Genomic DNA, 17,632 nt, shown 5'->3' on the forward strand with positions numbered 1-17,632 from the left:
TAACTTTTAAAAGTGAACATAGCTTAGGACTGTGGACTAGTTTGTGAAATGTTTGAATAAATGCAGGTTGTAGGTGTGTATATATACCGTTTAATGCCAAAACAGGTTTCTGAGCAGTTCACAAAGTACAAAAAGCAGGAACACAGACAGAAACTACCATCGCCACTCCTCCAATTTCCATTTGGTCACTTTTTAAAGGGCTAATTCAACTTGGGACCCTCCAAAGTAAATTCAGCTGTTTATTGTGGCCTGACTGGTCTTTGTTTTTGCAATCCTAGACAGGCATTGAAAGGATTAACAAGCCCACTAGGCCACTAAGTGTGACTGGCTTGAGCCCCCTTCAAACCAGTGGGTATTTTGGTGAGTGTATTCTGCAGCATATCATTGATGCAATAATATTTCTTTAATTGTGGGTTTATAATGGACTTTCCACACGTCATTCCACTTTATTAGTTATTTTGTGATGCTTCCCCAACTTAACTGCATTATTTCCGTTTGAAGGGGCATTCATGTTCTATACCGAGGTATGAAAAGTTGCAGGATTTCAGTAGGAAACTACAGGGAATGCACAGATTGGAAATGAAACAGTATGTCTCCTTTTGCAGACACAAACAATATTGAAAATATGATTGCATATGGCTGCCCCAATATCATCATTAGCGCAAAGAATCATGAATACACAATAATAAAAAAAGACATCTGGCTGGCTTTGTACATACATTTTAAACTTCGCAAACCTGCTTTGAAATCAGCCTCATCATTTGAATTGGCAAGCCACATTTCCAGAAACTATCATCCACATTTTAAAAGTTACTATCACCCCCATATTGTGTGCTATAATAACCAGGGTTTAAAATGCAACCTAGAATATCTGGCTGAAGAGCCTAGTCTGATTCAAACTATACCTCGAAAGGAATGACTTTAACTTTCTACTCTCAGTCAGACTGTTTGTAAAATGGAATAATAATGAGTCTAATGATGGCATTGCAGGGGGGAATGAATGAGTTAAGGATTGTAAAGCACTTAGTACTGGTAGCGTATTTCATGGAATGATACATACTAATAATTAAATTTTCTTTGCTTTGTACATTCATGAAAAAGATTTCATGTTATAGGGTGATTTGTCTTCTTAATTGCGTCCATGTACCAATACATACTCCTTCTAAGCCTCTCTAATGGCAAACAAGGTATCTGCACAGCAGAGAGAGTGATTCATCCCACTGTCGGTTAGTATTTCTGCTCACTTTATTACCCACATGTTATTTAGTCATACCTCCCTTCTCTCCCTCTCATCCATCCTTCGGTCTACTCTAAAATGGTCCAAATCGGACAATTTATCTACAGAGAAGAAAATATGGAAATTGGATAATTGACTGAGACCAGGTATATGAAGCATACTTCACCAGCCTTGGAATAACTGTTCTGGCTTCCCTAGAAATGTCCCCCAGTCCATTTCTGAACATAATTCAAAGTGCTGATTTGCACTGTTAATGCCTTAAGCGATTTGGGATCGGGGCTGCCTTCTTCTGCTTGAACCTGCTCAAGTGCAGAGCCTGCTGGATCAGGCCAATGGCCTGAGGGTGCTGATCTCACAGTGGGCAACCAGATACCTGTGGGAAGCCCCCAAGCAACATCACAACATTTCCCCCACTCATTAATTCCAGCATTTCCGAGGTCTTTTTTAATGTACTAAGCGACTATTAAAAAATGTAACTCCCTTAGCTGCGCTCCTTCCTATTACTGTAAGTAGAATTCCCACCTGATTCAGATATATGTGTAGACCAGAGTTCATACAGGCTGTGCAGAGTTTGAGTACCATACATGTGTTCCCGCATCATTCAGAAGGTGGTATGTGTCTCTGCGCTTACTCTGGCATTTTTCTAGCTATCGCAACAAATTCCAGAGGAATTTAAGGTCCTAAGAAGATTTGCTGTAGCAACTCAGTTCTAGTAATGGTTTTTGTTTGCTTGTTTGTTTAAAGACTTGCTTTGACTCTGTTCCTGAAAAGTTGATAACCCTTGATTATCCGTAACCTTGGTTAGGCAAGTTCAACGAAGGCAAAGCTGATCAGCATAAAGGCAAAGTCTTCAGCTGGGGGGGGGGGAGGGGAGGGAGAGAGACAGAGAGGAGTCAAAAACTCTTGTTGTCTCTTGTTGCAAGTCAGAGAGTTGGCACGACTGCTTCTCCAGCAGGGCAGGGAAGGAGGTGGCACAGCGGGGGCCCTTCTGTCTGGCCCACTCTCTACTCCATGTTCTCATTTCCCTTCCTGGCTCCTAGCAGCAAACACAGTGTGTTTTCTCACCCTCCTCCTTCTGCCACTTTGGCAGGGCAAAGAGAGAGCCCAGGTGGCGCTCGCCCATTGATCCAGCCTTGACGGAACAGTGCAATGGCTGGTCATGTGACGGGAGTCACTTGCGGGTATCCTTGTCTCATGGACACTCCCGCTTGCTCTGCTTCCATCCAGACTTGTTGCCTTTGAACTTGGATTCCGCAGGAGCTTCAAGACTGGGGCTTGCCAATTTGTGCAGCATGTGGTGGGAATATATAATAGTGATAGACCCCAAAGCTGCAAGAGAGAGAATGTAACCACCAGCAGCAGCAGTGGTTGACCAAAATGTCTTTTTCCGTTTTTTGTATTCTTCAACCAGCATGGTCCAGATGAAGACATTTGTGGGCTGTGTGGATTAAAACTGTCTCAATGGAACCCGTTAAAAGCAAATATTGCTTACTAAAAATTAGATATGCTTACTCCACTTGATGTTCACATCCTTTAAATGGACTGCCCTTAATTTTTATCATTATCTTTGGTGAGAGGAAGATTCTCTGCAGATGCTCAAAAGCACTCTTCATTCTTCACTAGTGAATTAAGCATTTTCAGAGCCCATCAGTGTTTCAGATTGTAAAAACGGGGTCCGTTTTGGATAGAAGGTAAATGTCCTTATTTGGCACTGAATGTTAAGGTGTTTTTCCCAGTGATTATGCTATAAAAAAAAATCTGCAGGGGGAGATTCCCATTTCATTAAAAGTATTATCTTAGGCACACAGGTACAGTATTGTTCTCCAATACTACCTTATTATTGATGTTCAGTGGGGCTATAGCACAACAAAAGTGGGTTAACCCACCCACACTGAATATTTGTGGTATGAAAAGTTACTGGATTTCAGCATGAAATTACAAGATGTGCATCAATTGGAAATGAAGCAGTATGGCTACCCCAAAACTTTGGTAGGCACAAAATGTATTGGAAGTGGGCTTGCGTATGACAAGCACAAATCATATTGAATGAGTAATAAAAAGGATGTCTGGGGAGCGCTAGGATAGAGCTGTTCCCTTCAGACCCTGTTTGAGCTTCTCCGAACAACCTGGCTAGCTACATTAGGAGACAGGGCAAAATCCTACTGACATGCAACATCCCCCCCGCATCCTAAAACTGCATACAGCATTAAGGATCCCTCAGTGTTGAAATGTGAAACAAGGTTTCACAGACTTTAAAATGCTTCCTTCATAAGCTGCAGACAATCCTGATGACAGTTTTGAGGCAGGTTAGGGAAAAGTTCCATCCTTGGACAGCATTAAGGGTCTGCCTCGAGTCTTGGCAAAGCAGTGCTCCAGATTGGCTGGATTAGTATGATTTACTAAACAGAGGCCTCCCCTGCCATCCTTGGCCTGGGTCCACTCCAGCCCTTGCCTAGCAGTAATCCATTGCTTAATTTTCATATGCTGAGAGAACCGGTGCCGTGGCACTTGTGGCTGAAGGATTTTGCCAGATCTGCACACGCCTTTGCGCTAGAAATTAATAAAAAAAAATCTGTGCCAGGGTAATTCAAACATTGCACAAAGAAAAACTGAACTCTGCATTAATTATTCAAAGCAGGTAAATTTTCATATATTTGGATTTTTCCCCTAGTTTATTGTCCCCCTCCCCTTTCTAACTACTGCAGGAGATATCAAGCATTTCAAATTGTATTAGAGGCCCAGTCTGTGGGACTTCTGGATTCCCACAGAATCTCAAGCTTTTCTTCCAAAGTTTCCTGGACTAGAAACCTCCTAGTGCTGAATTCAAGACTCAGTCCCCAATACTGTGCTTGTGCAGAATGACAACGCACAGCACTGGACACAGGTGTCTTGAGAGTTATCTTGAAACCGGTTTCTTCTTGCACTCATGATTTGAGAACATTAATGCCTGGTCAGGTGCATGGGAAATATCTTATGGAAACTTATTTGTTCTGATACAGTCTTGTATTATCCATGCAATTCAGCCATATGCTGCAAACTTTATGTGGAGACCATATAAATCCATGTGGTGACTAGGACAGTGCAGTTTGATGCACTCCACATTTCTGGGTACCATGGCTGCATAGGGACTCTGCAGAGTTCTTTCTTACAAGGGAATTCCTTTGGCATTTCCAAAGGGAATTTTGGGATGTCACTTTTCAAGGCTCATCTTCACAGCTTTGAGGGACAAAAAATAAATAAATGTTTGGGTTTTTTGAAAGCTGAGGTGCTTGGGCTGCTCATTCCTATGTCCACTTACCACAATCTATCCTTTTTCCCCTGCACTTCCATGCAACAATGAAGTATGCAGAGCCATGTCTCTGGTCAACATGGTTAAGGGATCAACATCCCTTAAACTGAGGCTGTTGCATTTGAGTTTGTTTGTGACTCAGAAGCAGAAGGAGGGAGAACATGGGCAGGTTGCTAGTCTTGCAACCACCTAGGGTGCTTCTCCCAAATCCTCTCTTGGAGCAGCCTTTGTGTAGGCCTTTGTGTTTGCAGTTTTTATGCCCAGATGGTTGCAAGCAGATGAAGACATTGAAGAGAGGAGGAATGTGGGAGGGAGGGAGGGACAGACACATGATGTGCCTAAGTGTGCATGCTCTCCTACCTAGGCTTTCAGGAGCATCTCTACCCTGAGTAACAAAGTATGGGGGCAGGACCTGCTAAATGCAAGAGAGCCCCAGACTGGGTCCACATATTCACAAATTTTGATACTGCCTGAGTACAGCAACCCTCTTCTTGTTTGTGATTCCCAGCACATATTCAGAAGCATACTGCCTCCAGCAGTGGAGGTAGAACTTCGCCGTGGTGGTTATAGCTTTATCTTCCGTAAATCTGTCCAATCCTCTTCCTAAACTAGGGGGTTTAGGAAACAGCCACACAACCTTTTCTGTTGCCTGGCTTGTGGGTTGGGGAGGGACCCTCATGCCATTGCAGTAAGCTGATGCCACAAGTTCATGGGGAGAGGGGAGGGAAAGGGGGAGACTCTAAGTTGTATAGTCACTTTGTACATTGCCCACAGGCGGAGGAAAAAACAGCTGGGAAAGGGTATCTGTTGTATGAAGGGTTGAATTTGGATGGTGTCCATGCTACAAACAAAAGATTGCTGCTTTGCGTTGTCCTGAGCAAAAGCTCGCTCACTTATTGTTAAATTTGCCCTTCCTAGTTGGATCCCTCCTTCCAATCCTTAATGCATCGGCAATCTTGCATCGACTGTTAAAACATCTCCAGGAGGTAAAATGGTCAGTCAATAGCTTTCATAATTAATCAAGTACTAATAGACAAATTAGAAATTGTGTTTCTTCAAAGCAGGAGGTAAATCACTCATGGATTTTAACTGTCTTTCTCGCCTTGCATTTTCTTTCTTTCTTTCTTTCTCTCTTTCTCTCTCTCTCTCTCTCTCTCTCTCTCTCTCTCTCCCACCACCATACAGGAATGGTTAAAAGTGGAAACTGGTTTTTCATCTGAGCAAATGAAGAAAAATATTACATTTTATACTCCAGTAAATAAATGAAGCCTTTCCCCCCCCCACGTAAGAAATCGATACTAGCCTTTACAACAGTTGAAGATGTTATGAAGAAAGTCATTTACCAAATTATGGGACGTAAGGCTTTTATTGATTACTGTAGGTTAGAAATTTTGGCATTGTGAGCGCTGTAATATAATCTGCTGCCCCAACAAGAAGCTGAATGAAATACAGATTATATGGTGAAACTGCAATGCATCATTTGCTATTAGTGGACTGGTAATAATTACCAGTTTCAAAGCTGCTCCCCCCTCCATGTAATCTTTACTCTCTGCCGTAACAGCCTTTCTCATTGACATTATGATTATACCAGCTGCCCTTCTGATCCAGAATATCTAGTTGATGGGAATGCTAAAATGCAATTACAAAAACTGTTATGTTGTATCCTCATTATAAGATACAGTGCTATTTCCACTGACCTAATACATAAACTAGCAAAGCAGGGGTGTGTTGCATTGTTAAGCAGACCAGAGGGTGATAGCATCACTTGCTGCAGTTTTTATAAAAAGCTTCTAGTTTATAACAGCAAAATGAAATGAGAACTATCCACATTGCCAACTGCTTTGACTTCCCTGTTGCCTTCTCCACCCCACTTTGTCCTCTCTGGACCCTCACCCAAAGCCCACAAACAAGCGTTCAGAAATCTGCATGCCCAATTGAGTTTTCCTCTTTCCAGAAGATTTACGTATTTATCTGCTGCTGTTTTCAGCGCCCTGCGCTAAACATCACAGTAAGGTTCATTAAAAAGCTGGCATTGGCAGAAGAATGAAATGTTAAATATTATTCCAAAGGGGTTCCTTTAAAGCAACCAAAATGTTAAACACCTGCCAGAGATGGCTGAATCTCTCTTTTTCTTCCTCCCTCCAATTTCTCTCTTTCTCTCTCTCTCTCTTACTCACCCAATTCAGATTGTCAGACTAAATGTATAATAATAGAGAAACCTGAAGCTACGAGCAGGGGTTGGGGGGGGGGCTCTGTGTGAGTCGCAGTAGACATAACTGTAAAGCTGCCTGCCTGTCATTTTCCAAAGTCATTTATTCAACACATTGTATAATGAAAATCCCCCTTATAAAGCTTTTTCTTCTCCTTCTTTGAAGTGAGGAGGAAAACAAGAACAATGAAGATCACTTGATAGGGGGACTTCAGCGTTTTTCTTTCAAAACCCATCCACTTCATACTTCCCTCCCTCCTCTCTACCCGCACGTACATTAGGCATATGTTTGGAAACCTAATTTTGGCATCTACTGTCTAATCTTGTAAAAAAGATTTGCCCACAAGTGGGTTATATTGAGTGAGATTATAAACACCGCCGTAAAGTAAATCACAGGTCAGCCTAGAAGATCAGCACACAGTCAAATACCATTGTAAGCCTTGCTTGTTCAAAGACTAGTACAGTATATAGAAATACACTGTGTGTGTGTGTGTGTGTGTGTGTGTGTGTGTGCGCGCGCCCCCCCCCCATGCATTCCCTAGAAGAGCTCGGCAGTTTCCGCATTTTCAAAATGGTTTGTTAATGTCATAATTAGCTGCCAAGATATTTATTTATGCTAATTTTTGCTGTCCTCTCAATGCCCCTCATTGTTTTTGGTGGAAACAGACCACTGAAAGAGAACAATAAGGATTTATCCCTTTTACAGTTTATTTTTCTCTCTCCAGTTCATATGAAACTGCTTATACTGGTCAGACAGTTGGTCCATTTAGCTTCAGCAACACCCATCCCAAAACCTCATAGATAGAGAGGTATTTCCTTGCTTCCAAAGAACCTTTATGTAAAGATGCTGGGGATTGAACTTGGGACCTTGACATCCTCTCCCATCAAACCACAGTCCTTCGCCATTTTGTTGGACTGCATTTTCCATCATGCCCAACCATTGGCAAGACTGGCTGGTGTTGATGGGGGTTAAAGTCTTAACCATTTCTGGAGGCTCATGGTTTCCTCATCTCTGGCCTGGCAGAACTGCACTGAATGTGACACTCCTGTTCCTAATGGGAGAAGCAGTATTTCCTTCAGTGAGCACATAAATGCTGTGAACTTCAGGCAGGCGCCCTTAAGCATCTCTGTGTCCGTGCATCAGGGCTCTCACATATTTGTACAAGCTAATAATGGATATATGTCTGCTGCAGGTGTAGCAGAATTGCAGTGTAAAATGTGGAGTTGCTCTTGGGAATGACAGCACCAGGGATTCCCAAGGGGGCAACTACCAAGGGGGTACAAAGAACTGCTGTTGGTGATTGTCCAAGCTACCTGACTATTTGCAAGGGAAAACTAAAGAGGATAAGCATCACTGCCCTTTTCTGTCAAGGGACTAGACTCAACAAGTAGATGGCAAACAACAACAACAACCACCTTCCACCCTTCTAGTTCCAGTTGTAGCACTCGCTAGTTGACAGGCCAGTCCTACCATTAGGCAGAGTGAGGTAGCTGCCTCAGGCAACAGAGGTGAGGCATTGGATTTCCTCTACTCCCTATGTTAGCGTGTTGCCCTCAGGTGTGGTGGAGGATGCTGACCAATCACCAGTGCTGAAGTAAGAGTTAACTGCAAGTCCAGAAAGCAAGGTGGGAGGACCATCTCGTCCTTGCCTCAGGCTGCTAAATGTATTGGGCCAGCTCTGCTAGGTGATATTTAAATTACAGTACACCAAGGGATTCAATGTGGGGTATCAGAGTAGACTTAATACTGGGTAGGGCAAAGTTGAGATCCTACAGCCAGAGACGTGAGGTTGCCCCCAAGATTGGGAGGGCGCAATGCTGTTGCGCGTGTGCGATGTCATGCGCATTGTGGAAGGCCGAGTGCTCTGGAGGAGATGGCCACTGGACCTGCGGTGTACGACATCACATGCGCATAGGGCTGCCTGAAAATTGAGGGGGCCCACCCCTCCTAAAACAAATATTGAGGGGATCAAGGAGTCTCGGCCCCCAATAGTAGGCACACCTGCTTATTGGCCGACCACGGGCCAGTCACATGGTTGTTATCAGTATAGCAGGAAGCAGGACCATGTGATACTGGTTAAAATAAATTGTTACTTATACAGTAGATAGATATATCAAATTTCAGATATATAGCTGCATTTCAAAATGACATTTACAGTGTTAAGCATTTTAAAGAAAAGCAAGATGGCTCCTGTAGGTTTCTTCTATTTAGCCCCTCTAAATTTGGATATTCAGCTAGTTTCTTAGCCAGATGTTGGATCCAAGTTATCCAAATCCATGTTTATCTAGCTATCCAGCCATCTGGTTATCTAGATTTGTTTGGGTGACCCATAAGCCAGTTGGAGAAAGAAAGGCTGTGCTATATCATATATTTCAGGCTTCATTTTCTCAGCTGACAGCTTGAAACAAGGTTTTTTACAGAATAAGTTTTTTAAAAAACAAAAAACAAAAATCACATGCTTCCAAATGAGCACTGGCATATAATTAATTGGCTTAGGCTCTGATCCTATGAGATATGCACCCTTATCTTTGGCATGTATTTTCATAATTTATTTAAGCAGGAGTTACTTGGAAATAAGTACGGTTAGGATTGCAACACTAGACCATAACCATGTGCACTAAAATACTTCCTTGGAAGTAAACCAGAAAATGTATATTTAAATAATCTCATTAAAAATTAGTGGAGGTACCTAAATTTGAAGTTATTCAATGCCCATAGGTTAAATACTGTTAGGATCACAGTATCCTATGATCCTCCAATAATGGATCAGATTAATCCCATGAGACCATAGCAGAACTACTCCAAATCCAGAGACTTGATACTTCTGGCTTTAGATTACAATTATAGCAGTGCATATCTACATAACAGTATGCCCCACTGAGCTCAATGGGTCTTACTCTTAAGTAAACTATGCTTAGGATTATGGCCACAATGTGCATTGGTATAAAGGCCTAAGCTATATGTGGAGTGTATCTGCTTATGTGTTAAAGTGTTTGCACTTATTGCTGAAGTTTATTTCTGAGGAAAGGAATGACTTTCAAGAAAAAGTAAAAAGAGTCGACAAATACCAGGCATATAAAGCAGAGGTTTATAAAATTATTCATGATGTAGAAATATGAAATATTAGAACTGGGGGGGGGGGTCATCAAATGAAATTGGTTGACAGATGATTGGGGGTGGCTTTAGAAAAGGATCAGACACAATCACAGAGTTGAGAGGTCTATCTTGATGGCTAAGTGGGACCTTCATGTTCAGAGGTAGTTTGTCACTGAGTGCCAGTTCCTGGGGATCATCAACAGTTGGAGTTGGCTATTGCCTCTAAGCCCAGCTTGTGGGTTTCCAGGAAGCATCCAATTGGCCATGGTGGGAAGCAGGATGGGAGGCTAGAAAGATCTTCGGTCTGGTCCAGCAGCAGGTCTTGTCAGACGTTCTTAAGGAAGCTATTTGGTTATTAAACATTGATGCTACTGTGGTGTTTTGTTTTGTTTTTTGCAGGTAAAGATGAACCCAGCAGCTACACATGTACAACATGTAAACAGCCATTCAACAGCGCCTGGTTTCTCTTGCAACACGCACAGAACACTCATGGATTAAGAATCTACTTAGAAAGTGACCACGGAAGCCCCCTAACACCGCGGGTTGGTATCCCATCAGGACTAGGTGCTGAATGCCCTTCACAGCCACCGCTCCACGGGATCCACATTGCAGACAATAATCCCTTTAACCTCCTTAGAATACCCGGATCGGTTGCAAGAGAAGCTTCAGGTCTCGGAGAAGGGCGCTTCCCTCCCACGCCGCCTTTGTTTAGTCCCCCTCCAAGGCATCACTTGGATCCACACCGCATAGAACGCCTGGGTGCCGAAGAAATGGCCCTTGCAACCCATCACCCCAGTGCCTTTGACAGGGTGCTGCGACTCAACCCCATGGCCATGGAGCCCCCAGCAATGGATTTCTCCAGGCGGCTTCGGGAGTTAGCTGGAAACACCTCTAGTCCGCCATTGTCACCGAACCGGCCCAGTCCTATGCAAAGGTTACTGCAACCATTCCAGCCAGGCAGCAAGCCACCCTTTCTGGCCACGCCGCCTCTCCCTCCTCTTCCCGCTCCTCCCCCTTCCCAGCCTCCCGTCAAATCCAAGTCCTGTGAATTTTGTGGGAAAACCTTCAAGTTTCAGAGCAACTTAGTTGTCCACCGCCGCAGCCACACTGGAGAAAAACCTTACAAGTGCAACCTTTGCGACCACGCGTGCACTCAAGCAAGCAAGCTAAAGCGCCACATGAAAACCCATATGCACAAATCCTCCCCAATGACAGTGAAGTCTGACGATGGCCTCTCCACGGCCAGCTCCCCAGAGCCTGGAACCAGTGACCTTGTGGGCAGTGCTAGCAGTGCCCTAAAATCTGTAGTGGCCAAGTTTAAGAGTGAGAATGATTCCAATATGATTCCAGAAAACGGGGATGAAGAAGAAGAGGAGGAGGAGGAGGAGGAAGAGGAGGAAGAGGAAGAAGAAGAGGAGGATTTGACTGAAAATGAACGGCCAGACTATGGGTTTGGCATTAATCTAGAAGCAGCTCGTCACCATGAGAACAACTCCCGGTCTGTTGATGAGAACCGCTCCATGCCGGATGTCATGCAAGGGATGGTTCTGAGCTCCATGCAGCACTTCAGCGAGGCCTTCCATCAGGTCCTTGGAGAAAAACATAAACGAGGGCATTTGTCCGAATCTGAGGTACATAGAGACACTTGCGACGAAGACTCGGTAGCTGGTGAATCCGATCGCCTCGACGATGGCGCTATTAATGGTCGGGGGTGTTCCCCTGGTGAATCTGCCTCTGGAGGTTTGTCAAAAAAGCTGCTCTTGGGTAGCCCGAGCTCCCTAAGCCCTTTCTCCAAGCGCATCAAACTTGAAAAGGAGTTTGAGCTTCCCGCAACAGCTATGCCTAACACTGAAAATGTTTACTCCCAGTGGCTAGCTGGGTACGCTGCCTCTCGGCAGCTAAAAGATCCATTCCTCAACTTTGGAGACTCCCGACAATCGCCTTTTGCTTCCTCCTCTGAACACTCCTCCGAAAACGGAAGTTTACGTTTCTCGACGCCTCCTGGGGAGATGGATGGAGGGATATCAGGCCGCAGCGGTACAGGAAGTGGAGGGAGCACCCCGCATATTAGTGGTCCAGGCCCTGGAAGGCCTAGTTCAAAAGAGGGCAGACGCAGCGACACTTGTGAGTACTGTGGGAAAGTCTTCAAGAACTGTAGTAACCTCACTGTCCACAGGAGGAGCCACACTGGGGAAAGGCCTTATAAATGTGAGCTGTGTAACTACGCGTGCGCCCAGAGTAGCAAACTCACCAGGCACATGAAAACGCATGGTCAGGTGGGGAAGGACGTTTACAAATGTGAAATTTGTAAGATGCCTTTTAGCGTGTACAGTACCCTGGAAAAACACATGAAAAAATGGCACAGTGATCGAGTCTTGAATAATGACATAAAAACTGAATAGAGGTATATTAACATGTCCCCCTTCTCCTCCCTTTCCCCAACCAACTCCCCACCCCACCCCCACCCCACCCCGGTGTAGAGATTTTCTAGTCCCTTGTGAGTAAAATAATGGAAGCTAAGGATGATATTAAGAAAGTGCTAGTCACCAGCACACCTGTTTTCATTTTCATGTTTTTTTTTCTTTCTTCCTCTTTTCGTTTCTGTTTTCACCATTTGAATGCATGATCTGTATTGGGGGCAATACTACGCAAACTTTGAGCCTTTCTCTTGTGCAATAATTTACATGTTGTGTATGTTTGTTAATTTTTTTTAAAAAAAAATAGACAGCATGTATGGTATGTTATGGCTGTTTTTTTAAAAAAAATTGTCCCCTGATTGGTTGCTGAGCAAACAAAATGATAATGCCCACCCACCCACCCACCCAAATACTAACTCAGACAGCTATGTACCCATTTCCTGTAATGTTCCAGGAAAAAGAGAGGGGGGAGGAAAATCAGAATAACGAAAACATTTTTTAACAGAACCAACCATGCTACGTGCATTCTGTGACACATATCATGTACAGTTTTGTTTTGAAATGTATAGGGGCAATGTTCTTTGAATTAACCCTCTCTGGACAGATGGATAACACTGAAAAGGGAAAAGGGTATTCCACGGTGTTATCTCAATTTCTGTCTTTAAAAGGATGTTAACGTATCAGTTGTTTTTGTGGTGGGGGAGGGAAGGGAAAAAGTAGGCCTTTAATTGAAAAATAAGGACATAAAAGAAAAAAGGTAAATTTGTACTATCATTTGGTTTAAGAAATGGAAATCCGAGTGCCTTGAATCTATTTAAGCCATGTTGGTGGCAACCCTACTTGTTCTAAACTTGTAGCTCAACTTTCGCACTGGGCAATGTAAACGAGTCCTTTAGGACCTAGCCGATAACTCTATATTGTATTTCTCACAACAGTGGCTACCTAAATCAAATAATTAAGAAAGGAAACCCAATACGTCCTAGTTAATCATCATTCGATCCTACCCATGCACTCCTGTTCCAACTAACCTCCGCCCAAAGTCACCTAATTCAAAGGGTTATAGCCAGTCTTGGTCCTACTTAAGAGTAGTTCCATTGAAAAGAATGGACAAGACTAATTTAAGTGCATTGATTTCAGAGTATTTACTCTGAGTATAACTTAGTTGAATACAACCCAAATTGATTCCCCTCCAGAGTGTTGAAAACATCCCGGGACCATTGCAAATGATCTTTCTCTCATCCTGTTACCCAACCAGTACCCTGTCTCCCTCTCTTTGCCCCGCCCCCTTGCAATTTTGAGATTCTGATCATTATTCTGATGATTAAAAAATAAGAAGAAAATGAATGTGAAAAGTGCAGAAGGCCTTGAAAGATGATTAAATACACTAGGAAGAAAATTCATGTTTTAAAGATTTTACCAATATCTTTTAGTGATTCTGGCACACAAAAGGACACAAAACCTAAAAGGAAGAAGAATGAAAATAAGTAAATATCCGAATTAAGTTGGTTGTCAACTTGACAATCAAATTAGAAACGTACAACCTTGCATACCTACCGCATATCAATCTATTGATCTCTCTCTCTATATAGGGAAAGACATATAAAACAGTCCGGCAATAATATATTACTGAGTGTAACACATAGCAAAAAAAAAAGAAAATAAAAAAACATACAGTGATTTATTAGCACAATGTGGTACTGCTTGCCATTTAAAACTAAGAACAGGTTATAAGCTAATATTGATATGATGATTAACTATGAACTATTAAGATTTGCCTTGAAGTGTGACATTCTGAAAAAGAAGAAGAGAGAAAGATAATTTAAAAAGAGTAGCAGAGAGTATGTCTGTGCTCCCTAAAAGTTGTACTTCATTTTGTTTCTTTTTACCATATGCTATGTGCTCGTTGTGTTGACATGGGAAAAGGATTCATTGTTTTTATGATTAAGCTAGGATCTGCCCCGTTGGATGTTCACATAGCACTTGACTCTGCCTGTTGTGTATGTCTCTTTTTCCTTTAATCAGAGGTACACAGGTTGAGTATAAAAAAAAACCTTTTAAGACTGCTCAGATAGGACAATTTAAATGCACTGTACAATTTTCCCAGTTTACAGGTCTCTATACTTTTAAGGGAAAAATTGCAAGATTAATGAAAAAAAAAATTAAAAATATATATGAGCATGATCTCATGATGAGCATATAAGAAACTCTGCCAGCTTGCCGTTTTACTTGACTTAATGACTGGGACTCAACATTACGGCGCTGTGAATGGGAACAGGTCGTACAATTATATAAAAAATAACGAATGATTGCTCTCACTCCTACAGTGCAAGGATGGGTTTGGTTTTTTTTGTACAAAACTTTTTTAAATATAAATGTTATGATTTTTTTTTAACAAAAACACTTCATTTTGTTTAGGGGAGAAAAAACAAACTTGTATTTTAGGGTTCATTGTCTTGGTGGTGTACAAGACCTGCTCTTCATTGAAAACCAGTAGTGGAAAATCCTATGCCTTGGTTATATACACAACTCTTCAGGTTGTAAAATAAATACATTGGGGAAAGGGTTAAGAATATATAGTACTTAAAATATAGGAAAATGCACACTCCTGTTGGTTCCTATGCTAAGAAGAAGAGAAAACAAACAAACAAACAAGAAGAAAAACACATTTATGGTCTCTTTTTTCTGTAATTTCTAGAATGGTATTTGAATTTAATGTTCACCTAGAGTAGGCACTATAGTATTTATAATGAAGCTTGTATTTTTAACTGTTGCTTGTTTCTCTTTAAAAAAAGAAAAGAAAGAAAAGGTATCATTGTACCTTTTTTTGGTAGTGGAAAAACACACATACACACACGCACGCACGCACACACACACACAAAACAAACAGGCTGCCACAGTATATTTTTTTAATTTGGCAGGATAATATAGTGCAAATTATTTGTATGTTTGAAAAAACCATTTTTTTTTAGAAGAAAAAGTGTGACATTGTACAGATAAGAGGCCATATAATGGCTGTTTTGGGGGGAGGGAGGGTGGGGAGGAAAAAAAGAGAGAGAAAGAATCTGTTTGAATGTCGCACTTAATGAGCGTTGCAGATGGTTGTACATATCAAAGGGGGTTACTTTTCTTTCCGCTGCCATATTGTATGCAGTAATGCAAGGTGATGATGTTGGTTTGTTCCGTAGTGTGCTCTTTCGTCCCCTTTTTTCTTCTTCTCTTACCCCTTTACATTCCAGCATCTTTAAAAATAAAAATCTTCATATGCAGTAAAAGGAGAAAAAAAATTAAAAAAAAACTAGAACGAAAGGAAGAAAAAAAATTAAAAAGTTTCGCAGGTTTTTTTTTTCCATTGCCAAAAAGAAAAAAAAATTAAATGGTGCTTTATATATTTAGATCGGAAAGGATTTCATATGCAAAGCATATTAAAAAAAGAGAGAGACAGAGAGAGAGAGAGAGACAGAGAGAGCGAGAGAGAGAGGAGCCCCTCTGGATACGAAACCTTTTTTGTATATGGCAATGCAAAATATTTTGTTATTATGGGCCTTTTCTATTCCTGTAATGAAAGCTGTTTGTCGTAACTTGAAATTTTATCTTTTACTATGGAAGTCACTATTTATTATTGCTTACACGCTCTGTTCAGAACAGAGGCGTGGGATTTGATCTTTGTTTTTTTTAATTGTTTTTTTTATTATTATTTAGATGACCAAAGGTCATTGGCAACCTGGCTCTTTATTGTATTTTTTCTTTTGGTTTTTGTTCTAGTCTTTGTTAAGTTCTATTGGGAAAACCACTGTCTGTGTTTTTGGGGTTTTATTTTTATTTTTTATTTTTTTATTTTTATAAATCGGGCAGTTGTCTGCATTACCCTGTTCATTCACCCATTTTGTCCCTTAATTGAAAAATAAATAATAAAAAAATAATAAAAACTGCTTAAAGTACATTCCATAAGCTTTGCGTGTCCTCATTTGACACACTCTGTAAATTTCCCTCAGCGAGAGAAGCAGCTTTTAAGAGAAGACCACGAGGTTTTCTTCATGGGGGCATTTTGATGTACGTATTAGTAGCCTAAAGACCCAGAAAGCTCCCTATTTATATCACAATAAAATGCTTTGCCCCTGGGAACAGTGTCTTGTATTAAGAGCAAAGATCTTGCTTTATTTTATTTTTTCAGCGGAGGGGACCTTTCTTTTCCATATGGATGTCCCCCTCCCCCCCCCCCCGCCCATTTCCCCTCTTAAGAATGGAAGATGAACTGATTGGCCACAACATCCAATTCATTCATATCCGTCTGTGAAAAGGGACTCTCAGCCAGCCCTCCCCCTCAGCCCCCACTTCCTGCACCATTGCGTACAATCACAGACAAGCTCAGAAACGGAAACAATATGCAACTCCCTCCCTGTGAGCCCCTCCCTCGCCCACCTTAAAATAAACTCAAAACCCAACGTGACAGGTGAACTGGAAACATCTCTGTTGTGCCACCCGGTGCCGTAGCAAAAGCAGAAGCTGCTTGTGGGCGCGCCTGCCTGCACTCTGGGGGCGCATAGGGGATGTCTGTGCTGCGCATCCCCAAAAGCAGGCCCAGCTTGGCCCAACCACTTGGGGAACAACCTCTTTCTCACATTTTGTCCGGTTGGAACGAAAGCCGGGATGGGAGCTGCTCTTCTTTTTATATATTCTGTACAATGGATAGGTTTTATCAAAACGTTGTGTATACATTGTCTTTAAATATCTGGACTCTGGTTCTGATTACATATATATATATTTTTCCTCCTGAGAGGTCTGTATATGTTGTCAAGTTTTACGAATACTGCATGTTGCAGCATCTATTTGCTTTATTAAAAACACATACCTCTGTGATACCGTCTCTTGCTCTTCCTAGTGTAACAGAATGGCTTATTTCTCATTTGCCTTTTTAATTTGTAAGAAATTGTCACATTGTTCTCATTCAATAGCATTTTTGTTGCCTTATTTTGTCCAACGCCTCCTCAAAATATATCACTTGTTTTAAGTAACTGAGGAAATACTATATGTTCCCCTGCCGCCAGCCCCCGTGCCCCCATGCTTTTGCATGGGTTGGTCTCATGTTACGCATCCAAGTGGAGAGGACCCTTAATACATCACCGCTCAGTTGTCCATTGGCTGAGGACTGAATTCCACTAGGAACATGGGAAGCTGTCTTATACCAAGTCGGACCATTGGTCCATCTAGGTCAGTGCTGTCTATACTGACTGGCAGAAGCTTTCTGGGATTTCAGGTGGGGGACATTCTGCACTTCACCTGGAGATGCCTGGGATTGAACCTGGGACCTTCTGCTTGAGAGACAGATGCCCTACCACTAAGCTATGGCCTTTCCCCACTGCACCACCTAGCTGGGCAAACAACA

The 17,632-nt window shown here is 42.1% G+C and overlaps 1 protein-coding gene and 1 long non-coding RNA gene across 3 annotated transcripts in view; one reads left to right on the forward strand and one right to left on the reverse strand.

Moving 5' to 3' along the window:
- The window catches only part of LOC307212014, a 535,673-nt gene that overhangs the window by 166,710 nt on the left and 351,331 nt on the right, over positions 1-17,632 (reverse strand). The gene's annotated exons all lie outside the window — the stretch shown is intronic.
- BCL11A (BCL11 transcription factor A) overlaps positions 1-17,632 on the forward strand; it is a 160,181-nt gene that overhangs the window by 129,005 nt on the left and 13,544 nt on the right. The window contains exon 3 of one of the 2 annotated variants that reach the window (XM_079968607.1): positions 10,232-11,956. In XM_079968607.1, the coding sequence (XP_079824733.1) occupies positions 10,232-11,956 (1,725 nt within the window). Of the gene's footprint in view, positions 1-10,231; positions 17,107-17,632 lie in introns of those variants that run through there. The other variant, XM_079968606.1, reaches the window with a different exon arrangement.

The sequence above is a fragment of the Podarcis cretensis genome (assembly GCF_951804945.1).
Source record: "Podarcis cretensis genome assembly, chromosome: 3".
Taxonomy (NCBI): Eukaryota; Metazoa; Chordata; class Lepidosauria; order Squamata; family Lacertidae; genus Podarcis; species Podarcis cretensis.